General features: G+C 68.5%; 4 protein-coding genes across 4 annotated transcripts; all 4 read left to right on the top strand.

Moving 5' to 3' along the window:
• Positions 1 to 174: 174 nt before the first annotated feature.
• On the top strand, positions 175 to 4,063 carry RSKR (ribosomal protein S6 kinase related). Its single transcript, XM_030029428.1, has 12 exons — positions 175 to 317; positions 414 to 611; positions 1,346 to 1,429; positions 1,514 to 1,582; positions 1,765 to 1,834; positions 2,608 to 2,715; positions 2,890 to 2,930; positions 3,028 to 3,055; positions 3,160 to 3,249; positions 3,319 to 3,407; positions 3,481 to 3,591; positions 3,684 to 4,063. The coding sequence occupies exons 1-12, from the start codon at positions 261 to 263 to the stop codon at positions 3,903 to 3,905; spliced, it is 1,167 nt and encodes a 388-aa protein (XP_029885288.1). The 5' UTR covers positions 175 to 260; the 3' UTR covers positions 3,906 to 4,063.
• A 142-nt stretch (positions 4,064 to 4,205) lies between these two features.
• SPAG5 (sperm associated antigen 5) lies at positions 4,206 to 13,716 on the top strand. The gene is given in 25 exon segments (XM_030029427.1): positions 4,206 to 4,588; positions 4,860 to 4,968; positions 5,206 to 6,800; positions 6,802 to 7,029; positions 7,112 to 7,304; positions 7,634 to 7,753; positions 7,885 to 7,977; positions 8,094 to 8,228; positions 8,534 to 8,653; positions 8,899 to 8,991; positions 9,246 to 9,380; positions 9,528 to 9,621; positions 9,713 to 9,806; positions 9,919 to 10,000; positions 10,450 to 10,583; positions 10,892 to 11,057; positions 11,226 to 11,397; positions 11,717 to 11,788; positions 11,944 to 12,067; positions 12,343 to 12,454; positions 12,683 to 12,763; positions 12,849 to 12,992; positions 13,172 to 13,246; positions 13,353 to 13,433; positions 13,534 to 13,716. Coding segments are annotated over 23 exon segments (3,795 nt in total). The 5' UTR covers positions 4,206 to 4,588; positions 4,860 to 4,968; positions 5,206 to 5,667; the 3' UTR covers positions 13,648 to 13,716.
• A 1,805-nt stretch (positions 13,717 to 15,521) lies between these two features.
• On the top strand, positions 15,522 to 19,582 carry ALDOC (aldolase, fructose-bisphosphate C). The gene is made up of 9 exons (XM_030028838.1): positions 15,522 to 15,647; positions 16,479 to 16,601; positions 16,684 to 16,895; positions 16,988 to 17,042; positions 17,114 to 17,274; positions 17,785 to 17,868; positions 17,957 to 18,131; positions 18,212 to 18,411; positions 19,051 to 19,582. Exons 2-9 carry the CDS (start codon positions 16,490 to 16,492, stop codon positions 19,144 to 19,146), a joined length of 1,095 nt encoding a protein of 364 aa, XP_029884698.1. The 5' UTR covers positions 15,522 to 15,647; positions 16,479 to 16,489; the 3' UTR covers positions 19,147 to 19,582.
• Positions 19,583 to 20,028: 446 nt separating this feature from the next.
• On the top strand, positions 20,029 to 24,469 carry PIGS (phosphatidylinositol glycan anchor biosynthesis class S). Its single transcript, XM_030028820.2, is given in 13 exon segments — positions 20,029 to 20,154; positions 20,259 to 20,398; positions 20,473 to 20,584; positions 21,076 to 21,165; positions 21,328 to 21,419; positions 21,595 to 21,642; positions 21,644 to 21,794; positions 22,134 to 22,276; positions 22,379 to 22,493; positions 22,780 to 22,925; positions 23,050 to 23,150; positions 23,521 to 23,731; positions 23,871 to 24,469. Coding segments are annotated over 13 exon segments (1,710 nt in total). The 5' UTR covers positions 20,029 to 20,069; the 3' UTR covers positions 24,147 to 24,469.
• The last annotated feature ends 69 nt before the right edge of the window (positions 24,470 to 24,538 follow it).

Here is a 24,538-nt window from a genome sequence, read left to right as displayed (position 1 = left end):
GAAGTGGGGGGGGGGATCAGTCACGGGTGGGGTGCGCACCCGGGTGCAAGGGGGACCCCCCGGTGCAGAAGCTTGTCCCGGGGTGCGCTCCCGGTGCAAGGGGGCAGCCCCGGCGCTCGACCCCGGTGCGGGGGGGGGGGGGGGGGGGGGGGTCGCGCCCGGGCGGGGCGGGGCGGGGCGGGGCGGGGCGGCGGGATTATGTAAGGGCGACGGATTACCGGGGCCCGGGCCCGGGGCGCGGCCGTGGCGGCGGCGCCGCGATGGGAGCAACGAGCAGCGGCCCCGGGCCGGCCCCTGCCCCGGTGCGGCCCCCCCAGGTGCGTGCGGCGGTGGCCCCGGGGGTGTCGTGTGTCCGTCCCCCCCCCCCCTCCGGTCCCGGTGTCCCCCCGCTGACTCTGCCCCCGGTTCCGTAGGGCCGCGCCGTGGGGTCCTGGGTGCGGGCGCTGCTGAGCCGCGCCGGGCCGGTACCGGTACCGGGCTCGGTACTCGCCCTGGCCCCGCGGGGCCCCGCCGAGGAGCCGCCGCTGCCCGGGTGGCCGTTGCCGCAGCTCGTCTCGCTTTTCCTGCCGGAGTTCCCCGTCCGCCCCTCCGCCCGCCAGCAGCAGCTCAAGGTGCCGTCCCGGGGCCCCCCCACCCTCCTACCGGGGTCCCGGTGTATCCTAACGGGGTTCCCGACCGTCCTACCGGGACGCCAGCGCATCCCCGCCCTGGCAGCCCCGAGCGCCCTAACGGGTCCCCTTCGCACCTCGTACCGGGGTCCCTGCACGTCCTACCGGGGTCCCTGCACGTCCTACCGGGGTTCCCCAGCGCCCCGTGCATCCTTCCCGAGCGTCCTCCCGCGCCGTCCGTGCATCCCGTGCCGCCCTACCGGGATCGCCGACCGTCTTACCGGCTCTCCTCGCACGCCGTGCCGGGTCCCTGTGTATTCTACCGGCGTCCCCCGACCGTCCCACCCGGTCCCCTTCTACCCCCGGGGGGGGGTCCCCGTGCCCCGTGTCGAGTCCCTCTGCACCCTAATGGGGTCCCTCTGCACCCTAATGGGGTCCCCAGGTGTCTTACCGGGGTCCCGTGTGTCCTACCGGGGTCCTGTGCCTCCCGCCAGCATCCACAACCGCCCTGCTGGGGTCCCCGTGTCCCTGTCCCCCGTCCCTATGTGCCCCATACTGGGTCCCCATGCATCCCACTGGGGTCCCTATTGGGTCCTCCTGGTCCCCATGTGTCCCCACCGCCTGCCTTGGGTGCCCTGTGCCACCTCACCCCACGCAGGACCCCACACCCTGTCCCACCCTGAGCACCCCGGACCCATCTCTGTGGGGTGCTCAGCCCCTGCCCCCCCCCCCCCCAGATCCTGGGTTTCGTGGCCAAAGGCTCCTTCGGGACCATCCTCAAAGTGCTGGACTGCGGGCGGGAGAAGGTCTGCGCCGTGAAGGTGGGTGCTGCCCCTGGGGCCCGTGGGTGCTCCTGCCTGCCCTCGGCCCCCCTCCCCGACGGCCCCTCGCCCCCCCCCCCCCAGGTCGTCCCCAAAGTGGAGGTGCTGCGCCGTGACACCCTCAAGCAGTGCAAGGAAGAAGTCAGCATCCAGGTTAGGGGGGGGGGGGTCCAGGGGGGACCCCAGCCCATGGCGGGAGGGGGTCAGGGTGGCCGTGGGGATGGCAGGAGGCCGCCAGAGCTGTGGAGGGAGGGTGGCAGGAGCGGGGGTCCCCGGCCCCCCCCTGGCCCCCCCACCCCGGGGGGCCGCTCACCCTCTCTGCTTTGTGTCCCCAGAGACAGGTCAGGCACCCGTTTGTCCACGGGCTGGGGGACAGCTGGCAGGGCCAGCGCCACCTCTTCATCAGTGAGTGACCATCTGCCCGCGGGCTCGCCCCAGTCCCCCCCCCCCCCCCCCGCCAGCGCACGTGTCCCCGCCGCCCGCACACGTGTCCCCGCACACGCGCACGCTCCCCCCGTGCTGCCCGCTGCCCCGTGGGGATCCAGGCGCTCGGCTGCTGGCTCCCACCCCACACCCGGCACGGGGACAGGGACAGGGGGGACAGGGATGGGGACGAGCCACAGTGGGGCAGGGACCAGCATGGGGGTGAATAAGGCACCCCAGCCCTGGTCCCTGCCTGGCCCCGGTGGCCCTGGTGGCTGTGCCACCTCGGTGCCCATGTAGCTTGCGTGTTCCCAGTGCCTGTGTGATCCCAGGGACCGTGTCACTTTGGTACCCGTGTGGCCATGGTGCCCGTAGTTCGTGTGGCCCTGGTGCTTGCGTGTTCCCAGTGCCCACATGGCTCTGGTGCCCATGTCACCATGGTACGTGACCCTGGTACTTGCATGCTCCTGTGCCAGCCTTAGTCATGCCCGTGTCACCTCAGTCCGTGGTCCTGGTGCCAGTGTGGTCCTGGTGCTTGTGCCGCCTTGGTGCCAGCGTGGTCCTGGTGCTTGTGCCACCTCGCTGCCCTTATGGCCCCAGTGCTTGCATCACCTTGGTGCATGACCCCAGTGACCCACCAGGCTCCCCGTGCCCATGCCACCCCGGTGCCCATGCCACCCCGGTGCCCTTGCCCCTCGTGCCAGCCCGGCCCCGCAGGGCAGCCCGTCGGTAAGGCACATCGCCCGTCCCGGCAGTGTGCACCTACTGCAGCACCGGAGACCTGCACGCGCTGTGGCGTGCCGCCGGGCACTTTGCCGAAGCCACCGTCCGCCTGTTTGCAGCCGAGCTGGTGCTGGTGCTGGGTAAGTGGCCCGCCATGCCGGGGACAGCCACCACTGTCCCCCACTGATGGAGACCAGCAGGCAGGGTCAGCCATTCCCGGGGGTGGGCAGCTGCCTGCCGGGTGCCGTGGGGGTGGCAGTGGGCACCGTGCCGGGAGGGGACCCGCCACTCTGACGGCTCCGTCTTGTCCCCAGTGTACCTCCATGACCTGGGCATCATGCACAGAGATGTGAAGGTGGGTGGCAGCGGGACCGGGGGGCCGGAGGATGGGGTGGGGGGGTCTCTGAACCCCCCAACATGGAGAGGCCACCCCAGCGCCTGTCTCGTTTCAGATGGAGAACATCCTCCTGGATGAGAGAGGTAAGAGTCTGGTGGCACTGGCTTGGGGACGCCCCATTCGTGGAGACACCCCGTCCATTGGGACACCCCGTCCATGGGTCCCCACGCGGTGTCTCGCCCCACAGGGCACCTCAAGCTCACCGACTTCGGCCTCTCCCGGCACCTGCGGTGGGGCGAGCGAGCCCACACCATCTGCGGTACCCTGCAGTACATGGGTAAGGGGGCAGCGGGGGGCTGGGGGGGGGGCACGGACCCCCCAGGCACTCACCCGCTCATCCCCGCAGCCCCGGAGGTGCTGAGCGGGGGGCCCTACAGCCACACAGCCGACTGGTGGTCCCTGGGAGTCCTGCTCTTCGCCCTGGCCAGCGGGGAGGTGAGGACCACGGCGGGGGGGGGGGAATACGGGCACCCCATGGAGCCCCTAAATCCGCTCCCTGCCCCCCCAGTTCCCTGTGGCGCCGGCGGGGGACCATGTGGCCATGCTGGAGCGCGTCAAGGAGAGCAGCTACGAGATCCCACCCGCGTTCAGTCCCGCACTGGCCCGGCTGCTTGCCGAGGTAACCCTCCCACCTGGATTTTGGGGTCCCTGCTGGCCCCCCGGACTGGATGTCGGGGTCCTCACCGCTCACTGTCCTCCCTCCGTCCCCAGCTGCTGTGCCACAACCCCCTGCGCCGCCTGCGCTACCTCCACCATTTCCAGGGCCACCCCTTCTTCCGCGGGGTGGCCTTCGACGCCGACCTGCTGCAGAAGGACCCGGTGGCGATGGCGGTGGCCCCGCGCCCCCTCGAGCAGCCCCCACCCGATCCTGCCGCCTTCGCTGACTTCGACTGTGACCTCGCCGTCTCCCCGGGCCGGCCTTGGCCTGGCTGAGCCACCGTGGCTGGGACCCCCGACATCGCTCAGGGACACCCCCCCCACCACCACCACCCCTTACCCCGGCAGCGGGTCGGACCCTGCTGGGCCGGGTCCCTCTTACCCCAACGCTGTACCTCTCCCCGCGGGAGCAATAAACCCGAGAGCCGCGGGCACTGCTGTGGGTGCTGCCCTGACTCCTGCGGGGGAGAGCGGGACCCCCAGGGGGGTGTGCGGGGCTGGTTTCCCCCCCTCCTCCCTCGGGTAGGGGTCGGGGCAGGTCTGGGGGGCCGTGCAGGGCTGGTTCCCCCGGGGTAGGCGCTGGGAAGGCCCCGGGATCGGGAGGGGGGAGCTGGGCCTGTCCGTCCGTGTGTCCCCCCCCCCTCCACCTCCAAGGGCTGCGCGTCCCCGAAGGGCTGCGCGCTCCCGACGCGCCCCGTGCTCGGCGCTGTACAGCGCCGTGGGGGCGGGGCCTCGCCCTCAGACACGCCCACTCCCCACCCACCGCCTTGGCGTAGCCCCGCCTTTAACAACCTCTCCGGCGGAGTGACGCGTGCGCGGAGCAGCCAATCAGAGCGGTGCGTGGTTTTCAAACGGGCGGCGCGCGGGGAGCGCCGGGACCTGGACCGGAGCCGGGACCGGGACCGAGACCGGGACCGGAGAGCGGGACCGGGGCCATGCGGGCCGCCCAGACCCCCACCGTGAGTGCGGTCCGGGACCGGGGGGGCTCAGCACGGGGCGGGCGGGGAGGGGGGATACCGGTTTGGGCGTCCCGGTGGGGGGGGGTGAGGGTCCCGGCGTGGCGGCTGCGACCGTGCGGGGTTGGCTGGGAGACGGTGGGTCCGGTGCGGGCCGGAGCGCTCCCGGTGTATATATGTACACGGCGTGGGGGGGGGGGGGGGGTGTGCCGCCGGTGGTGCCGCCGGTGGTGCCGCCGGTGACCCCCGGTGCCTCTCGCCAACCCCCCCGCAGACGCAGCAGCGGCCCCGGCGCCCCCCCCCTGCAGGAGCTGCGGCTGCAGCCGCAGCCGGGCGCCGAGCGCACCACCCTCACCCCGCTGCTCCGCCGCCTGCGGCTCAAGGTCGGTGCTGGGGGGGGGGAAACCGGGACGGGACTGGGGGGAGCGGGGAAGGGAACAGGAAAGGGTGCTGGGGTGTACCGGAACTGGGGATACTGGGGGGGGGTACCAGGGTAGTGGGAGGATAAGTGTATCTACTGGGCTGGGGGAAATGGGGAGACTGGGGCAAAAGGCTATGGGGTGTTGGGGGGAAGGGCAGGGCAGCCCTGACCCCCTCTACCCCCCCCAAATGTCCTGTAGGACCATGACTGCGCCACCCCAGTGTCCTGCACCCGGGGCCCCCCCAGCAGCATCACCTCAGTGCCCTGCATCCCAGGACGCCCCAGAAGTGCTATCCTGCTCCCCCCCAGCAGCACCACCCTAGTGCCTTGCACCCCGGGGCCCCCAGGGACTCCCACCCTAGGCTCCAGCACCTTGGAGCCCCTCGGAACTCCCACTCTGAAGCCTGGTGCCCCTGAGACCCCCAGCAATCCCACCCTGGCGCCCAGTGCCCTGGAGCCTCCCAGCAGGACCAGCCCAGAGCCGCCTGGTAGTCCCACCCCAGACCCCAGCACCCCGGAGCCCCCCAGCAGCACTGTGCCGGCCCCCCTGTGCAGCCCTGTGCCAGCACCCAGCACCCCAGATGCCTCTGGCAGCACTGTGACAGCCCCCCTGTGCAGTCCTGTCCCAGGTCCCAGCACCCCAGAGCCCCCCGGCAGCACCATGCCAGCCCCCTTGTGCAGCTCCGTCCCAGGGCCCAGCACCCCAGAGCCCTCCGGGAGCACCGTGCCAGCCCCCATGTGCAGCCCCATGCCAGGGTCCTGCACTTCGGAGCCCCCCAGCAGCACCGTGCCAGCCCCCCTGTGCAGCCCTGTCCCAGGTCCCAGCACCCCGGAGCCCCCCAGCAGCACCATGCCAGCCCCCCTGTGCAGCCCTGTCCCAGGTCCCAGCACCCCGGAGCCCCCCAGCAGCACCATGCCAGCCCCCCTGTGCAGCTCCGTCCCAGGGCGCAGCACCCCGGAGCCCCCCAGCAGCACCGTGCCAGCCCCCTTGTGCAGCTCCGTCCCAGGGTGCAGCACCCCGGAGCCCTCTGGGAGCACCGTGCCAGCCCCCCTGTGCAGCCCCATGCTGGGGTCCTGCACTTCGGAGCCCCCCAGCAGCACCGTGCCAGCCCCCCTGTGCAGCCCCATGCCGGGGTCCTGCACTTCGGAGCCCCCCAGCAGCACTGTGCCAGCCCCCCTGTGCAGCCCTGTCCCAGGTCCCAGCACCCTGGAGCCCCCCAGCAGCACCGTACCAGCCCCCCCGTGCAGCCCCGTCCCAGGGATGTGTACCCCAGAGCACCCTGACAGCACCAGCCCAGCACCCTGCACCCCAGGACCCCCCGACATCATCGGCTCAGTGCCTTGCACTCCAAACTCCCCAGGCAGCACCCCTCTAGCACCCTGCAACCCCAGGTCCCCTGGTAGTGCCAGCCTGGCCTCCTGCACCCCAGGACCCCCCGGCACCAGCTCCACCCCGCAAGAAGCTCCCTTCCACGGGTGGCGAGCGGCGCCCGCCGACCTCTCCTGCAGCCCTGTGGCCGCCGAGCCCCCGGCTGGAGATGGGGGTGCTGGTTCCCTACCTTGCCAAGGCACTCCTGAGGGAGCCGAGTCCCCTGGCCCCCCCGGACTCCCTCCCACCGAGGCAGGTAGGTCGGACCCTGCCGGGTCAGAGGCAACGGCCACCCCTGTCCCCTTGCCTGAGGTGGCCCAGGGCGCCGTGTCCTGGATGTTGCCGCTGGTGTGGCTGGAGAAGAGCCTCAACGCCTCGTCCCTGCTGGATTCCCTGCGGCACAGCCTGCCCCTGCCCGTGCCCACGGCAGGTCGCCGGCACCAGCGTCACCCCCGTGCCCACGGCGGTCGCCGGCACCAGCGTCACCCCCGTGCCCACGGCGGTCGCCGGCACCAGCGTCACCCCCGTGCCCACGGCGGTCGCCGGCACCTTCATGACCCCCCCAGACCTGCGGGATAAGAGCATGAACACATCTGCGGGCGGCCTCCCTTGCGCCAAGGACAGCGCTGCCGAAACAGACTCCCTGCTCTGGCAGTAAGTGTGGGGACGTGCCCACCCAGACGGGGCTGTGTCACCCGTGGGCTGTCCCTGCCCCAAGCCCTCTCTCTGTCCCCAGCTGTCCCCGGGAGCAGCTGAAGTCCCTGCCACGGGCAGAGCTGGAGGGGCGGCTGGAGAGCACCCTCATCATCATCGAAGCCCTCTCGCTCCAGCTGCGCGACTGGCAGGAGAGCCAGCGGCCGCTGCCCGGCGTGGGGCCGGCCGAGCAGAGGGACGCACTCACGCAGACTGACATCACCCACCCCAAAGGGGTAAGAGTCCTCGCGGGGGCGATGCCACCCTTGTTCCCTGCGGCCTCGGTGCCGTGACAGTGCCCACGTGCCGCCGGCGGGATGGTGGCCCCCGGCTGGACCGCGAGCCGGTGGAGCAGAAGTAAAGCGGGGCTGCTGCGGCGTGGCACGGCATCACGCGCCTGGCTCAACCCGCTGAGTTTGCTGGATTTGAACCCTTTGTGCGGGGAAACATCCCTGGCACGCGTGGGGGGAGGATGGGAGGTGTCATGGCTAACCGGCTCTCGCTGGACCCCGGGGTGGAACCGGGCTGGTGCGAAGCCCCCTCCCCTCTGCCGGGATGCCCTTAGGAGGAAGAGATCTACCGCAACCTCTACCTTGAGCTGCGGAGGAAAACGGAGGCTCTGCAGCGGCAGCGGGGAGCAGAACGGGACCTGCAGCGGGAGCTGGAGCTGGCTGCCGCGGGGACGGTGCGTCTCGGCTGCCTGGCGTGTGATGAGTGCGCCAGGTCTCAGCCGGGCAGGGCACGTGCGTGCCCGATGCTGCCTGTGCCAGCTCTGGGAGCGCTGCCTGAGCGCCGGTGCCTTTGTCCCTTCCCCAGAGCGCCTGGAGCAGGCAGTGCCTCCTGTTTCGGGGCCTCGTAGATGCCGCCTTTCAGAGCTTGCAGGATGAGCAGGGAGCCCTTGCCCAGGAGGTGAGCGCCCAATGCGGCCGGGCTGGCCCCCCCTTGCCCCTGGGTTTTGGGAGATGCTGGTGCTGCTGGCACACACGGCAGCTGTCGGCTATACCCGGTGCCGTCTCCTCTCACAGCAGGAGCAGGCGAGGGCCCTGGTGTCCCGGTGTCGGGCCATGCTGGAGAGCGTGCCCGGCAAGCTGCGGAGCTGCCTGGAGGAGCGGGGTGCCATGAGGCAGCGAGCGGACGAAGCCCTCCGAGCCAAAGAGGAGGTAGGGGGGGCAGCCTGTGGGGGGGTCGGGGCAGGCTCTGCTGTCCCCATGCCTTTGATGGGGTGTCCTGCATCTCTGGGGGGTGAAGGTCTCCCTGGCATCCCTAGGGAAAGCCCAATGTGGCCCTGGAAGGCCAGAAATGCTTGGGGCTGCCCAGAGCGGCTGGAGCTCTCTGGATGGTTTTTTGGCTCGGGCTGTGTCCTGCTGGGAGCAGGAGCCCTGGGCTGCAGCAGCATGCGGGGACGGCTCCTGGAAATTGCCCCTCGTGCGACACCGTGCCCAGAGCAGCATCATTCCCTCGGCAGGGAGATCGATTCCTGGAGAAATTCCGCGCCCACGCCAGCGCCCAGATCGGTGCCCGCGACCAGAGCCTGGCGTCCCAGCGAGAGCTGGGCACGCTGCTGGCGGATGCCATCGACCAGCAGGTACTGAACGGGTGGGCACCTCCAGCTGCCTCCCACCCGGGTCCCTGGGGGCTGGAAGGGCATCCCCACATCCTGAGCTTGGGTGATGCTCTGAGCAATGGTCTGCCATGGGCTTGGGTCCACCAGAGGTTTCTTGGCACCGCTGCCGCAGATCCGGCCTCGGGGCTGGCGCTTGCCTCCCTCCGCGGCAATTGAACGTGGCTCTTCAACCACAGCAGCGCTGACCCGTCTCTCCTACCCCCCAGGCATCCCTGGCTGCCGAGGCTCAGCCTTTCCGGGAATTCGTAGATATCACCTTTGAAAATCTGGAGGAGGAAAGGAGAGCCCTGGACGCGGAGGTGAGGGCTGTCCCGGTGGGGGCTGGCGGCGGGCCCAGCCCCTCGCCTCCCTGCCGGCGCGGTGCAGGCTGGTGCCGCTTCGCTCTGTCTCGGAGCGCTTTGTGCCCTGGGTACCGCGGGCAGCCCGGCTGCCAGACCCGTCCCTGGTCGCGCCGTGGAGCGGTGCCACCGGCCGGCATGGCTGCGCTGCCCCGGCTCCGAGGCTGGCAGTGCCGTGCTAAGCTTTGCCCGATGCCATCTCTCCCCCGACGCAGCGGGAGCAGGCGAGGGCCCTGGTGTCCCGGTGCCGGGCTATGCTGGAGAGCGTGCCCGGCAAGCTACGGAGCTGCCTGGAGGAGCGGGATGCCATGAGGCAACGAGCGGACGAAGCTCTTCAAGCCAAGGAGGAGGTGAGTGGTGCCTGGGGGTGTATGAGATGCTCCCTCGCAGCCTGGCTGACGGCAGGCGTGGGGTGACTTGGGGTGCCCGTTGGTGTGGGAACACCCCATGGGGAAGAGGAGCCCAAAGCGAGCCCGGAGGGCACCGTGTCTCTGCAGGTGTCCTGCCAGCTGGAGGAGACCTCGGTGGCCCTGCAGGACACGGTGGCTCAGCTGGAGCAGCTGACGGTGGCCAACTCACGCCTCAGCGCAGGTAGGGGTGGGCGACGCGGGGGTTGGAGCTGCTCTGTCCCTGCCGCCCCCGTCGTCCCCCCCGACCACGCTGACGGCTCTGCCCCTTGCAGACCTGAGCAACCTGATGACGAATTTGGCCAGCCTGGAGCAGGAGCGGGACGCGCTGCAGCAGGAGAACGAGGAGCAGTGGGAGGAGATGGCCTGGTGGGTCTGAACCCTGGGGCAGGGCATTCCTCCCCCCCTTTTCTATAGTCGCCAAATTGCCACCCCTCGCCCCCAAAACGTGGCACCCCCTGACCCCATCCCATCCTCGCAGGCTGGCGCGGGAGAGGGACACCCTGCAGCGAGAGTGCAACGGGCTGTGCCAGGAGCTGCGGGAGTCAACCGAGTGCCGGGAGGTAGGAGCTGCCTGACCCTGCCCGCGCCGTCACGCGCTGCCGGCCCCCGTCACGGCCTCGCGGGAACGCTGGCGGCCGGCCAGGAGCGGGATTAGCCCTCCTGCGGGGGCGGGGGGGGGATGAGCGCTTCGAGGGTGGTTGACATCCCGCACGTAGCGCAGATCTCTATCCTGCCCGGCAGATCTCTATCCTGCCCGGCGGTGATTCCCGGGGAGGGGGGTGGGCAGCTCTCTGGGATAATTTTCCCCCGGCTGCAGGCGTGGTGCCGTCCCCCAGCCTCTCCTATGTCCGTCATAAACTGTTGGTCTCCAGGGGTTGGTCTGCTGGGGTAAAGCTGCACCTAATTAGAAACGGCACCCTGAGGCGTGGGAGGGACTGTGTTGAGGGTCCCAAGGGGCCCCCTCAGGTTTCCTGGGCACTCACAGCCGTGTCCCCCCACCCTCTTCTAGTTCCTCGATCAGGAGAACTGCATGTCCCGCACGCAGCTGCTGGAGGTAGAGGCCAGGCTGAAGTCCACGTTGGCCACCCTGCAGCAGCGCAGCCTGCAGTACGAGGAGCTGATGGATTCCCACCAGCGCTTGCGGTACCGACCCCGCTCACCACCTCCACTTGAACCCCTCTATTTTTGGGAAATCGAGCCCCTCCTGGGGGGTGGGGGACACACAGGGGGACGTGGTTCTGGTCACTGCTGCCCCAGCCAAGTGTGATTGCCCAGGTGGGTGGAAGAGGCTGTGGGGAAGCCCAGCAAGACCCCATCTTGGGGGAAACTGCCTAAATCTGTAGAGTTCGCAGCACCCCTGGGTCATGGCAGGAGGCAGGCATGAGAAACGTCCCCATCCTCCACTGAGGAGGGAGAACGCTGCTCCCGCTGAGGCCGATGCCATCCCGCAGGGAAGAGCAGGCTGCCCTCGGCAAGGAGCTGGAGACCACCAAGGCCGAGCTCCTCGACTTGCAGCTCAAGAGGGACAAAGTCTCGTGGTGCTCCGCGGACATCACCGAGAGCAAGATACGGCTGCAGGAGCTCGCTGACTGCCTCAGAGCTGCTCTGCAAGACGAGGTAGGAGCCCTGCCCTGGGGACAAGGACAAGGAGGTGGCCGGGGGGGGGGGGTCAGACACCCGTGGCTCTCCATGGCGTGGCTTTGAGCCCCCCCCCCCGGCTCGCCGGGGCAGTACAGAGCTGTCGCAAGCTGCACTCTGGCACTGTGTTCTCTCTCCCCTCTGAAGGATGACGATGCCCCACTGAGAAGCAGAGCCTGGACCCCGGCTCCGCGGACGCCGGGCTGGCAGACGCCCCGGCGTGCCTGGACCCCCGCCTGCCGCACGCCGGCGTGCCGCACCCCGTACCATGCCAGGCCCTCTTTTGTAGGCAGTGTCCTGAAAGCGGTGTCGGGGAAAGGTGAGCTGACACCCGCTATCTGGGTGCTGGGGGGGGGGGGGGGGGTCCCTGTATGGGGATGGGGATCCCTCCCTCCTATGCTGGGGATGTGCACTGGTGCTGGCTGTGGAGGATATCCCAGTGCCATCCCTGTGCCTTTCCCTGCGGATTCCCCGGTTGGTCCCTTGTGGCAGCCATGGATTGGGGGGGTCACTGCTTCTGCGAGTGTCTGGGGTCTTCTCGGAGCTCCCAGGGGCGGATGGGTGTATGAGTGAGCTCTGGTCGTGCTCCCTGCAGCACGCAGGGCTGGGCACAGCGCCTCTGCACTCTCCTCTCTCAGATGTCGATGAAGCCACCGGAGGTGGGAGCGTATTTACCAAGGACAAACCTGCCTCTACACCAAAGCCGATAGGTACTGGGGCTGTCACCCTGCCCTGAACCCTGCTCCGAAGCTGCAGGGCTGCCTGCATGGGGGGGATGAGCAGGCATGCCTTCCCGCTCGGCTCCGTGTCCCCTGGGGCTGACAGTTTCTTCTACGCGACTCACGAGCCTCTGCCCTGCCCGCAGAGCCCGAGGACGGTCTGCTGGAAAGCGTGAAGGAGCTGAGAGCCATGGTCTCTGACCTCACCATGCTGAGCTCCCGCATCCAGGAGCTGGAGCAGAGCGAGTTCAAGGCGCTGCAGACGGAGATGTGAGTTCAGCGGGGGCTCGTGTCGAGGGCCAGGCCACGGGTACCATTCTCCTGGGCATGGCCTCTCCTGCGGGCAGCCTGTCTGGGCTCTGCCTCTCGCCCCAGCCCCGGATTAGACCTCTCCTGCCATGGCTAGAAGGGCTTTTTCCAGCTGGCCGCACTGGCGGGTTGGCCTCTCCCACCATGGGGCTGGTGGATGCCCAGGACGGGGTTTGGTAGCCAGCACCACGCTCGGCTGCGATACCCACCCACTCAGCACCGCTGTCCTCTCCCAGCTCCGACCTGCAGCTCCGTCTGGAGACGGTGACAGCCGAGAGCCAGGAGAAGATGGATGCCCAGGCTGCCACCATCGTCAAGCTGAACAAGGCGCTGAGGGGCAAGCTAGAGGTGAGCTGGTGCCAGAAGTGGGCCAGCACTCACCCCAGGGCAGAGCCGAACTGGGACGGGCGCTGATCTAGGACACAGAGAAATCTGGGTGACCGGCTCCGGTGATGCCCCATGGGTGCTCCTGGCTCGTCTGACCTTCTCAAACATGAGAAAACCTGCTCCCACCTGGGGTGATGTGGGTGGCCAGGGCCGGGCACTGCCTGACACTGCTTCTTCCCCCTCCCGCAGAACGAGAAGGAGCTGCAGGACGTGGTGAAACAGCAGGAAGAGAAGATGCTGCAACTCATCGACAAGAGTGGGGAAGTCACGGTGTGTGACGGGGGCCTGGCCGAGCTGCACGCCTGGGGGGTGCCGGCTGCGGGACCCCACTCAGCGTCTCCTTTCCCCCCCGCAGAGGCTGAAGGGAGAGGTCTCCCAGCTGAAGCGCTCGCTCCAGCGTGCAGAGACGGAGGCCAAGGTGCTGTGGGAGGAGATGCGGGGGCAGGAGCCCAAGGTGGACGCTGCCTACGTCCAGGAGCGAGTCCTGCTGCGGCAGGAGGTGAGGCCGGGGGGCTGCCGGGGCTGAAAGCTCCTCGTGTCACCACCCCTCTGTGGACAGGGGACCTCTCCAGCCCTCGGTCCTCGAGCAGGCGACCAGCGGGATGGCAGGGGAGGGCCCCCCCACGCCAGGGCTCTTGCCCCACAGCGATGTCTCAGCGGCGCTTGCTTTTTTTGCAGGTGGACAAACTGCGGCTGCTGCTCCTGGAGAAAGAGGATGAGAATCTGCTGCTCTCCGACAAGTACCTGGAGCAGGTATGGGGACCCCCAAGGGGCTGCCCTGGCTCTTGTGCCCTCTCCCTCCTGGGCCGGTCCCTGCCCAATTTTGGGGCAGGCTCCTGACAGGTATCTCTCGCTGCAGGTCCGAGGGTTGGAGCTGAGGCTCCATCACGCCCAGAAAGTGCTGAGGACCCACGAGGAGATGCAGGAGAAGATGAAAGAGGTGAGGTTTGTTGTGGTTCCTCACTCCCACCCTTGCTGTGACTGCAGCAACACAAAACCCTCATCCCAAACACTGTCACTAACACTGCTGCTGTCCCCAGGTCCTGTCGGCCGTCCCTGACGTGGCAGCCGGCTGCCAGGAGCTCCACAGCCTGCTGCGGTACTTGGGCCTGAAGCCAGGCAGTGGCAGCAAGGAAGTTGCTGAGCCGCTATAGCCTGTAGCGTGAAACCTTCCTCTTCTTAATGCTGTAATTATTTATTGAATAAAGTTTTGTTGGCTTTCACCCTGCCTGGTGCCACGGATGCAGGAAGCTCCTGGTGCCCTGGGTGGGGACAACTTGTCCAGCCTGCACCGGCTGCTCCCGCTCCGTCCCTGTCACGGGACTATGAGCACAACTCCCTGCCACCCCAGGGCCTCTCCTTCTTGGCGGGGGGACATGCACCCCCCCCCCCCCACCACCTCCGCTGGCGTTTGCTCTCATTAAGGCACTGCATTCCCCAGGCTCCCACCCTGCGGCTCCAGCATGCCCAGGCTGACCTAGCTTCCCTCCCTGGGCCCCCGCTCCTCCTCCTGCCCTAGATTCCCTCTGTGCCCCCCCCCTCCCCTCCCCGCAGAGGGTATCGGAGGCTGGATCCTGCACCCCCATCACGGGGCTGTGGGCCACACGCCTGTTGCGTGGCTCCGGCATGCAGCATCCCTTGGGTCGAGGCGAGCGCTGCCTGCCAGGCGCTGGGAGCTCTGCCAGCTCCTGTTCCCAGCCCCCCCCACCTCCGCCTTGGCCCCCGCTGCTGCATGGAGGGGGCTCCCTCAGGGGCTCCCCTGCTCCCAGTACAGCTCCAGCCTTACGTCCCTCCTTCCCTGCTAAGGCATCTCCTGCGGGATCCCCCCTCCCGGTGTTCCCGACCCCAAGGATGCTCCCCGCCGCCATGGGGGCTATGCGGCACCTCCCTCCCCTGGCACAGCCCAAAATAGCACTGTTCAAACAAGTGCTCTGGTTTTTAATGGCCTGTTTCTCCTGCCCGGGGGTGGAGGGGGGGGGGGGGTTCACCTTCCTCTGCCCTCTGCCGCGGCCCTGCTGCCCTGGGCCGGGCGAGTGCTGCAACATACTGGGTGCTGGCACATTTATTTGCCCCCGCACCCAGGAAATGGAGATGTTTAGGGTTGTGCCTCTATTTACCGGGTGCGTGGGTGGCTCATGGGGAAGCAGCCCCGGCATCGCCTCCTTCCCTGCTACGGCTGTGACCCTGCTGGCAGGGGGTCACATATGGCCCCCCCCCGAGATGCGAGGCTGGCAGTGGGGGCCCCGGGTTGTGCCCGGCTCTGGGATGCGGGGGCAGATGTGCTCCCTTCCCTGGATTAGGGCCATGCGGGGCAGCCGAGCCCTCCTTTTACGGCGGGGATTCAGCAGAGCAAGGCCCTGGCAGCCGGCCCCGTGGGGTGAGCGGGGACACCGCTATTGTCCCTGTGCCGGCTGCGGGCAGCTTTTTTTTGGGGGGGGGAGGGCTGGTCTCCCCTGGGAGCCCCCACCCTGTCCCAGGGGCAGTGCTGGGGCTTGGGCCCTGGTAGCAGAAGTGACGCAGCTGGGGTCCCTGGCACGGCAACAGTGGGGTGGCACGGTGAGCCCCAGCTTGGGGGTGGCACGGGGGGGGGGTGTCCCTGGCCCGGAGGCGATGAGGGGAAGGTCCCCTGCCCGTAGTTGACAGTGGCAATGGGGGGGGGGCACAGTGGGGGTCCCCAGCAGCGGCAAGGGGGTGGCAGGGGAAGACCCTCCCCATAACCAAGAACGGCCCCAGCAGGGTCGGTGGCCCAGAGGGGTCTCCAGCAGCAACAGTGGGGTGCCCGTGTGGCGTGGGGGTCCCTACCCATGACAGGGAGGGGGGGGTCACTCAGCTAAGTCCCTGACCGGGGTGGGGGGGCACGGAGGGGTCCCCACCAGCAGCAGAGGGTTACAAAGGGGTAACACAGCGGGGTCCCCAGCCCGGGGTTGTCGCCCTGAGCTCCCCACCGGCGGCAAGGCGGGCGGCGGCGGCGGCGGCGGCGGCGGGGGGGGGTGTGGGGGGGGCGGAGCGGGCCGTGGGAGGTGGGGGGGGGGGGGGCCGGTCCTACCGGGTGCCGCCCCGCCGGTCACGTAGCTCTGCGGCACCGCAGCCCCATTTACCGCGGGGCCGGAGCGCACAGCCCGCAGTCCGCGCCCGCCGCCGCCCGCCCTGCACGGTAAGAGGGAACCGGGAGACCGGGGTGAGGTGGGATGGGGGGGGGGGGGGGCAACCGGGGGTGCAGCCGAAGGAACCCGGCGGTGGGAGCCGGCAGCTCCGCCGAGGTGTCTCCGTGCGGCGCCGCCGGTATCCCGGGGGTCGGGTAGGGCTGGGGGGGGGGGGGGGCTCCGGGGTAGAGGGAGCCCCGGGTATGGGGGTGTTTTTTTGGGGGGGGGGGGGGGAGGCCCGGAGATACCCAGGCGGGGCCGGGGGGGGGAATCGCCGGCCCGGGGGGAGCACCGGCTTTCTGGGGCAGCCCCCTCCCCGCGACGGCGGCAGCCCCGGGGGGGATCGCCAGCCCCGGGGTACCCCAAACCCCGGGTACCCCCGGCCCCGGGTAGCGCCGCCCGCGGGGTCTCTCCCTCCCCAGGTAGCGCCATTCCCGGGTTATTTCCACGCCCTCAGTATCCCCAGCCCCGGGCTATCGCCATCCCCCCGCGTACCTCCCGCTCGGGGTATCCCCCACCCCGGTTTATCTCCATCCCCGGGTCCTGCCCCGGCCCCCCCCCCCCCCCCCCCGGGGAGCTGCTTTCCCTCAAGATGGCTGGGCTGGGGGCGGGCGAGCAGGCAGCAAAATGGCTGGGAGCTCCCCGGCATCCTCCACGAGGCCCTGCCCGTCCCGGGGTGAGGGCAGCTGCCTGCTTTTATTCAACTCATCCTCCCCACTGACCGGCAGGACCGGGATCCCAGCCCCGTGGGGGTCCCCGGTCCCCGCAGGACGAGGGTGCGTGGCAGATGGGGGGGGGGGCCCAACCTGCCTGCGCGTGACTCAAGCCCCATCCGCTCGCAGCCACCGCCACCATGACGCACCAATACCCCGCGCTGACGGCCGAGCAGAAGAAGGAGCTGTCGGACATCGCGTTGCGTATCGTGGCCCCCGGCAAGGGCATCTTGGCCGCCGATGAGTCCGTAGGTCAGTGGAAGGAGGGGGGAATCTGTCCCGTCACCCCTTTTCCCCCACGCCCGAGGCTGATGAGGGTGCCGGGTGCCCGCAGGGAGCATGGCGAAGCGCCTCAACCAGATCGGGGTGGAGAACACGGAGGAGAACCGCCGGCTGTACCGCCAGATCCTCTTCAGCGCCGACAGCCGGGTCAAGAAATGTATCGGGGGCGTCATCTTCTTCCACGAGACCATGTACCAGAAGGCTGACGACGGCACCCCCTTCGTCCAGATGATCAAGGACAAGGGCATCGTCGTGGGCATTAAGGTGTGGGGGGTGTCCGGTGGGTTTGCGGGGCGCTGAGGGTGCTTGGGGGGGTGCTGGTGGGGCTCAGCGCTGCCTTCCTCTTCTCTCCGCAGGTGGACAAGGGCGTCGTGCCGCTGGCCGGGACGGACGGCGAGACCACCACGCAGGGTAGGTGGAGCGGGTAGCGGGGTGGGGGGCCTTGAGGTTTGGGGCTGCGGGGCTGACGCACTGCCCGGCAGGTCTGGACGGGCTGTCGGAGCGCTGTGCCCAGTATAAGAAGGATGGGGCCGACTTCGCCAAGTGGCGCTGCGTGCTGAAGATCAGCGACAACACCCCCTCCGCGCTCGCCATCATGGAGAACGCCAACGTCCTCGCCCGCTACGCCAGCATCTGCCAGCAGGTACGTGTCTGTGGCCGGGCATCGCCCCACGGGTTGGGCATTGACCCATAGGGATGGTTGTTGACTTAAGGGGCCACGTATTGCCCCACAAGGATGGGCACAGATCCACGGGGCTCAGCGTTGGCCCCATGCCTGGTTATCACCCCACGGGGTTGGGCGTCAACCTGTGGGCTTGGTAACACCTCACGTGGATGGGCATTGACCCTCAGGACCGGGCATTGCCCCATGGGGTGGGCATCACCCATGGGACCAGGCGTCAATCCATGGAGCTGGGCATCACCCCACAAACATGGGCATTGCTCTATGGGGCCAAGAATAGACCTTCCCAGGTTGGGCATCACCCCGTGGGGCCGGGCATCGCCCCACTGGGATGGGCATCACTGACAAGGGTGGACATTGAACCTGGAGGTTGAGCATCACCCCCCAGGTCCAGGCATTGGCCCACATTGCCATGGGGCCAGGGTGATGCCCAGGGACATCCCCATGATGGCATCTCCCTGGTGTTTGCAGAACGGCATCGTGCCCATCGTGGAGCCGGAGATCCTGCCTGATGGTGACCACGACCTCAAGCGGTGCCAGTATGTGACGGAGAAGGTGAGCGGTGGGGCAGGCAGCAGGGTGGGCACCGTGCCGCGCTGTGCCACGCCGTGCCGGGAGACACCACGCTGCCCATCCTTCCCAGGTGCTGGCAGCCGTCTACAAGGCGCTGAGCGACCACCACGTCTACCTGGAGGGGACGCTGCTCAAGCCCAACATGGTGACACCGGGCCACGCCTGCACCAAGAAGTACGGCCCCGAGGAGATCGCCATGGCCACCGTCACCGCCCTGCGCCGCACTGTACCCCCAGCCGTGCCAGGTACCAGCACCGGCACGTGGCGGGGACGAGGAGGGGGATGCCCTGTGGACGTCCCGGTGCCATAACCCCGCTCTCTGCAGGTGTCACCTTCCTGTCCGGGGGTCAGAGCGAGGAGGAGGCTTCCATCAACCTCAACGCCATCAACACGTGCCCGCTGGTGCGGCCATGGGCCCTCACCTTCTCCTACGGGCGGGCGCTGCAGGCGTCGGCGCTCAGCGCCTGGCGCGGGCAGCGGGACAATGCCACCGCCGCTACCGAGGAGTTCGTCAAGCGCGCAGAGGTGATGGGGACGGCCCCCCTGCAGGAGAGGGGTGCCGAGGGCTGCGTCCCCCGGGGTGGTGGGGACACCGAGGGCTGTGTCCCCATGGGAGGGGGTACGCCCGGTGGCTGTGCCCCTTGGGATAGGGGATGGCGAGGGCCGTGTCCCACGGGGTGACAGGAGACACCAAGGGCTGTGCCCCACAGGACAAGGGATGCCGAGGACCATGGTCCCCAGGGAGGGGACACAGTACTGTCTCCATGGGGGACAGCGAGGGCTGCGTCCCCACGGGGGAATGGGGGATGCCAAGGGCCATGTGGGATGGGCCATACCTCCTAGGGTGACACGGGACACCGAGAGCTCTGTCCCTGTGGGAAGAGGGATGCCAAAAGCCGTGTCCCGTGGGGTGACGGGGACACACCAAGGGTTGCGCCCAGTGAGATGGGGGACGGCGAGGGCTCTGTCCCCATGGGAGGGGGATGCCAAGGGCTGCGCTGTTGCAGGGGCACGGGGGATGCCAAGGACCGTGTCCCCACGAGCTGGGGGACCCTGAAGGCTTTGTCCCCAGGGACTGGGGGACCCCAAGGGCCATACCCCACAGTGGTGGGGTGGGGGGGGTTACACCCCATGGGGGGCCGCTGACATTTCCTTTTCCCGCAGGTGAACGGGCTGGCGGCGCTGGGCAAGTACGAGGGCAGCGGGGACGACTCGGGGGCCGCCGGGCAGTCCCTCTACGTGGCCAACCATGCCTACTGAGCCCCGGCCGGGTGCCCCACCGGCCCCCGGCCCCCGCCCCGGCCCCCTCCCCGCCACTGCTCACACCCCGCTTCCACCCCAGCCACCCAGGGGAGCAGCCACGCGGGGAGGGGAAAGGGGAGCGCGTCCCGCCGGCTGGCCCCACACCGCCGCGTCCGCAGATGAAGTGGGGGGCCCGGGTTACCCGGCCTCCGGAGGGAGCCACCCGGGTGCCCCTTTGGTGGGGGGCTCCGGCCAGGCCCTTGTGTGTGTGTGTGTGTGTGTGGGTCGAGGCCCGGCCGTGTGGGGGGCAGGAGGGGAGGCCTGGGGGGTGCCCCTGCCCTGCCGTAGCTTCGCAGTCCCGGTCGCTGCCGCCCTTGGGGCGCCTGTGTCGTGTTCGCCGTGTGCACCCCGTGTACCAAATAGCCTAACAACAAATAAACGGTAGAGACATCGCTGTGCCGCCTCCTCCCTCGCTGCCGGGCACCCTGGGACCGTGCCCTTCCCCATCCCGGGCTGCCCCGTCCCTCCTCCGGCTCTGGGCACCACCCGCAGCCTGTTGTGCTCACCCATGCAATGAGCTGTGCCTGGTCTCAGCTCACCCACACCCATCGTGAGGCTCTGGGAGCCGGTGGGGGGGAGGCTGGGCTCTCCCTACGGGCCGTGGGGCGGGTGAGGAGCTCCCGTGAAGTCCCTGTTTCCCTCCCGCCCGGACATTTCCCGGCCGCGGTGCTCGGCGCTGCGCTGGCGCCCGCCGGGCCCCCTCCCGCCCGCGCAGGGGCACCGCCTGTCCCTCGGCGGCACTCGTAGAGGCCGTGCGGCCAAAGCCCGCCTCCTCAGGGGCGGTGCCGCGCTTTGATTGGTGCCCCTTCCAGCCCGTCTGCGCCGTCGTTCTCCGACCTCGGCTTCGATTGGCTGTTCTGAGGACTGGGCGCTCTGAATGGATGGACTGGGCGCAGGCCCCGCCCTCTCGGCTGGGACGGGAAGCGAAGATGGCGGCGGCAGCGGCGATAGCGGCGGATGAAGCAGGTACCGGCGGCACCCGGGTGCCCGGGGCTCGCTCGCTTTCCTCCAGCCCCGGTCCCCGCCCCGTCCCCGGGGAGCCGGGTCGGTGCTGAGCGCTGTCCCCGCAGAGCGGGCGCGGGGCCGGCGGGCCGCCCTGTCCTTCGCGGCCATCGCTGTGGTGTTGGGGCTGCCGCTGTGGTGGAGGACGACCGAGACCTACCGCGCCGCCCTGCCCTATGGGGACATCGAGGGGCTGGGACAGCTGCCGGTGAGTACCGGGACGGGGGACGGGGGCCCTGGGTCCTCGGGGGGGGACACCGCGCTGACGCTGTCTCCGCTCAGTTCCAGCTGGCCGTCCCCGTCGCCGTGGTCTTCGCCCCGGGGTCGGTGCCCGGGGACCTGCCGAGGCCGCTGCCGTTCAGGGACGTGCAGGAGATGGAGATTTCCGTGAACCGTGAGAGACATCTCTGGCTGTCACTGCCCTGTCCGTCTGTCCGTCCCTCCTGGGTGGCCTCCTCCACCAGGGGGGGGGGGTCCCTACGTCCCCACGGCTTTTCTCCCTGGCTGTCAGCCCGGAGCTCCCCGGACCCCCACCCCACGTTTGCCAGTATCATCCTTTCCTGAGCTGGCGGTACATTGGGATCAACAAGTTCCCAGGGGTGCTGCAGGGAAGAAACCGGCTCCCCTCCCTGGGGATGGGGGTGATGGCAGCCCTCGGAGGGTGGGATGTGCCCTGGGTGGCGTGGGGCTGTCCTGCCCGCCAGCGTGGACCAGCTGAGGCCACGTGTCGTGGTGGGTCACTCAGCTGAGGTTAGAGCTGGTGCCCAAAGGACCTTGTGGCATGTGTCTCCCTGGGGCTGTCCCTTGTCTCTCTTAGCACCTGGCTCTTACAAAGGGTGCGAGGGCCGGGATTAGCAGATTCACTCAGGCTTTCTCTCCCGACAGTGAGACCCAGCATCACATCCCGCTACGAGACGGTCTATCGCAGGACCACGGCTCAGGAGGAGGCAGCGCTGGATGTGGCTACTGCACGAGGTACCGGGACGAGGGATTGCGGTTAGCTGGGGGAGCTCTGTGGCAGAGCAGGCTCCTCTTTCTGAGGCTGCTTGAGCAAAGGACTCGGCTTCGCTGCATCTCAGGGTGGGACGGGGATTGGAGTGAAATTCCCAACCCTGCTAATGGCTTCATTTTCCCTAGAGGCTGACGCTGCTCTGCACCCGCTGCAGGACGCCTCGTTGGGCTCTATGACCATGTACGTGGTCCCCGAAACCTCCTCTCTCCTGCCTCAGGTAGGGAGCAGCACCCTGCTGTGCCAGCCTCTGCACGCTTCACCCCTCGAAGGTGCCCTGGGAGGAGGCACCAGACGTTGGGTCCCCAGGTTGTCGCAGGTGGCACCGTGCTGTTCTCTGGCGCGTTGACAGGAGCCAGCCTTGCTCCTGGCCCTCACCCCTGCCCCTTCCCCAGGGCATCAGCGTCTACGTGGGGAAGCACCGCAGCGCCTTGGTGAGGGCTGGGGGGGGGCCTGGCTGCCCTCCGCACCCGCCTCCAGCAGCTCACGCAGGTGATGTCCTTCACGGCCAGCTCCATCTCCGCCGCCCTCTCGGACCGCGTGCCCAACGGCCAGCTGGGCCCTGATGCCCGGCGGCACTTGAAATCCAGCCTGGGTATGGATGTGCACCCCAGCCCCATTCTCTGACCTGGGGAAAGCCCCCTGTCTCTGGGGGGAGATCCCGTTCCTGCTGTGCTTTTAGCATCCCTGGATGTCTTCTGGGGTGACAGACCCCGGGGTCTTCCCTTTGCCCTTGGCAGTTGCTCTGGGCCAAGATCCGTGCTGCAGTCGCTGCGCGTTGGGGCACTGGTGCGTGGCCCCATGCTGGGGAGGGCCAGGGAGGAGGGGGTCAGGTCCTGCCGCTCTTGGGAGCTCCGTCACGGCCACGTGCCCGGCCTCGGCATCAACAGGCAGTAGCCGTGCCAGTGCCTCACAGACTGTGTGTCCTCGGCAGGGTACGAGATCACCTTCAGCCTGCTGAACCCCGACCCCAAGTCCCACGCTGTGGACTGGGACATTGAGGATGCCGTGAACCGCTACGTGCAGCCCGTCCTGGACAAACTGAGCTTGGTGGCCAACTTCTCTGTTGACTCGCAGGTGAGGACTGGGAGAGGCGATGGGGAGAGCCCAGCCCTGGGCCTTGCCAGGTGCCCCGAGACGCGCTTTTCTGCCAGCAACGTCTTTGTTGTGCGCCTGCAGATCCTGTACTACGCCGTCCTAGGAGTGACACCACGCTTTGACAAGGAGTCCTCCAGCTTCCTCTTGAGCGCTCACAGCCTCCCGCACGTCATCAACCCTGTGGAGGCCCGGCTGGGTGAGCGCTGCGCTCCTGACCTGGCTTTTGTGGGACCGGGCTTTGCTGAGGGAGGAGGGGACAGCTGTGCCTGTGGCCTGTGCCCCTTCCCTCCCTGCAGCACCCATGCCCTGCCAGCCCCGGGGTGGGAGTGAGGGTGACCGAGACCCGCTGGGCTGGCAGTTCTGCTCAGGGCTTGCTGTGGAAGGAGGAGCTGGGCTGGGGTCTGCCTCAGCGCTGCGCATGGGTGGTCTGCTCTCGCTGTCCCTGCCAGCCAGGGGAGTTCTTTGACTCTGTCCCGCTGCAGGCTCCAGCGCTGCCTCACTCTACCCCGTGCTGAACTTCCTGCTGTACGTGCCGGAGCGCTCCCACTCCCCTCTGTACATCCAGGACAAGGATGGAGCCGCAGTGAGCACCAACGCCTTCCACAGCCCCCGCTGGGGCGGCATCATGGTAGGGGGCCATGGGGGTGCTGGCAGTGCCAAGACAAGGCGGTGGCTTCATATCCCCAGCGAGCGCTGGTGGCCTTGCCAGCCCTGGGGCTCCGGCTGTGCCTGGCTGACACGCTCTCCTGCAGGTTTACAACGTTGAAGCCCCTGCTTCCCCCCAAGTCTCCCTCCCGCTGCACGTGGACGTGGACATGGTGCGAGTGATGGAGGTTTTCCTGGCCCAGCTCCGGTGAGGATGCTCTCTTTCCTCCCCGGGCCTCTGTGTGCTCTCCTGGCACACGTGGAAATCGTGGGGGATCAGAGCAGGCTGTACCCATGCAGCTCGTTCGCTTCCCTGTGGGCTCTGGGAGGCTGAGGGGGGCTTTTTGTGGCTTTCGAGATGCTGACCACTGGCCAGCACTGCTCTCTGGCCAGGGGTGTTGGCGCATCTCCCATCTCCTGAGGTAGGCGGCTTGTCTTGTCCTGCCCTGCGTCCACGGGGCCATTAGGCATGGTTGAGCCCTGCGAGGACTGAATGCAGCAGGGAAGGGGAAGAGCAGGGAGTGCACGTGGGACTGCAGGTTTGCGATGTGGGCTGGGACCTTCCCCTCTACTCCCAGGTTACTCTTTGGGTTATCTCGGGAGGAGCTGCCCCCAGAGTTCCTGCTGGAGAGCCCAGGGAACGAGGGGCTGGCCGACTGGGAGCTGGACCGCCTCCTCTGGGCCCACACTGTGGAGAACATCGCCACTGTGTCCACCACCTTGACCTCACTGGCCCAGCTCTTGGACAAGATCGGGAACATTGTCATCAAAGATGATGTCGCCTCTGAGGTAGGGCTGGGGCACCCTGAGGTGGGGAGCGGAGGGGGACCATGAGCTCTCGCTGGTGTGGTGCTGGGAGCGAAGCCCCCAGGCTGTTCCTGTGGTCCTCCCTGGCCGGGGACTGACCGTTGGCGTTGTTCCCACACAGGTGTACCAAGCGGTGGCCTCAGCGCAGAGTGCCATGGCCGAGCTGGCCGCGGGCCACCTGCACTTGGCTTTCCAGGCCAGCAAGGAGGCAGTCACCTCCTCGGAGCGGGCCTTCTTTGACCCATCTCTCCTCCATCTCCTCTACTTTCCTGACGACCAGAAATTTGCCATCTACATCCCGCTCTTCCTGCCTATGGCCGTCCCCATTCTCCTCTCCCTGGCCAAGATCGTCCGGGAGGCCAGGCAGCGTAAGAAGGAGCCCAGCAAGATGGACTGAGCCCATGGCGATGGTTCCCCGTCTTGGGGCTGGGGGTGTCCCCGCTTTGTGGAGTGTGTTGTTGCGGACCCATGGCCAAAGGCGGCACCCCAGAACGGTGTTAAGGCCAGGCTGCGGCCAAGATGGAGAAGTGGGAAGAGAGGCTGCTTTGAGGGGTGGGAGATGCTCTCAATCCAGGTCCTGAGCCCTCCATCCTGAAAGGCAGAGAGATCATAGAGGAGGGTGGGGGGGACCTCCCTGTGTGCACCCCCGGTCCTGCACTGTGTTCAGAACATGCTGCTGTATAAATAAAGAAAAACCCCAGTTTTGCGGGGGGGCTGGTGTGGGGCTGTGTGACCCTCCTCTCGTTAGCCCTCCGTGTGGGTGCCGGTTGCCCTACCTTCCCCCGGCCT

The sequence above is a fragment of the Aquila chrysaetos genome, chromosome 10, assembly GCF_900496995.4.
Source record: "Aquila chrysaetos chrysaetos chromosome 10, bAquChr1.4, whole genome shotgun sequence".
Lineage (NCBI taxonomy): Eukaryota > Metazoa > Chordata > Aves > Accipitriformes > Accipitridae > Aquila > Aquila chrysaetos.
Note: the sequence above shows the minus strand (reverse complement) of the source record. Positions and strands in the feature narration are given on the sequence as shown.

Coding starts and splice junctions, on each gene's coding strand:
- RSKR (XM_030029428.1), top strand. CDS start 261: ATGGGAGCAACGAGCAGCGGCCCCGGGCCGGCCCCTGCCCCGGTGCGG. Junction 1,583..1,764: donor AGGAAGAAGTCAGCATCCAG/GTTAGGGGGGGG, acceptor TTGTGTCCCCAG/AGACAGGTCAGGCACCCGTT. Junction 2,716..2,889: donor CGAGCTGGTGCTGGTGCTGG/GTAAGTGGCCCG, acceptor TCTTGTCCCCAG/TGTACCTCCATGACCTGGGC.
- ALDOC (XM_030028838.1), top strand. CDS start 16,490: ATGACGCACCAATACCCCGCGCTGACGGCCGAGCAGAAGAAGGAGCTG. Junction 17,869..17,956: donor GCCAGTATGTGACGGAGAAG/GTGAGCGGTGGG, acceptor CATCCTTCCCAG/GTGCTGGCAGCCGTCTACAA. Junction 18,412..19,050: donor AGTTCGTCAAGCGCGCAGAG/GTGATGGGGACG, acceptor CTTTTCCCGCAG/GTGAACGGGCTGGCGGCGCT.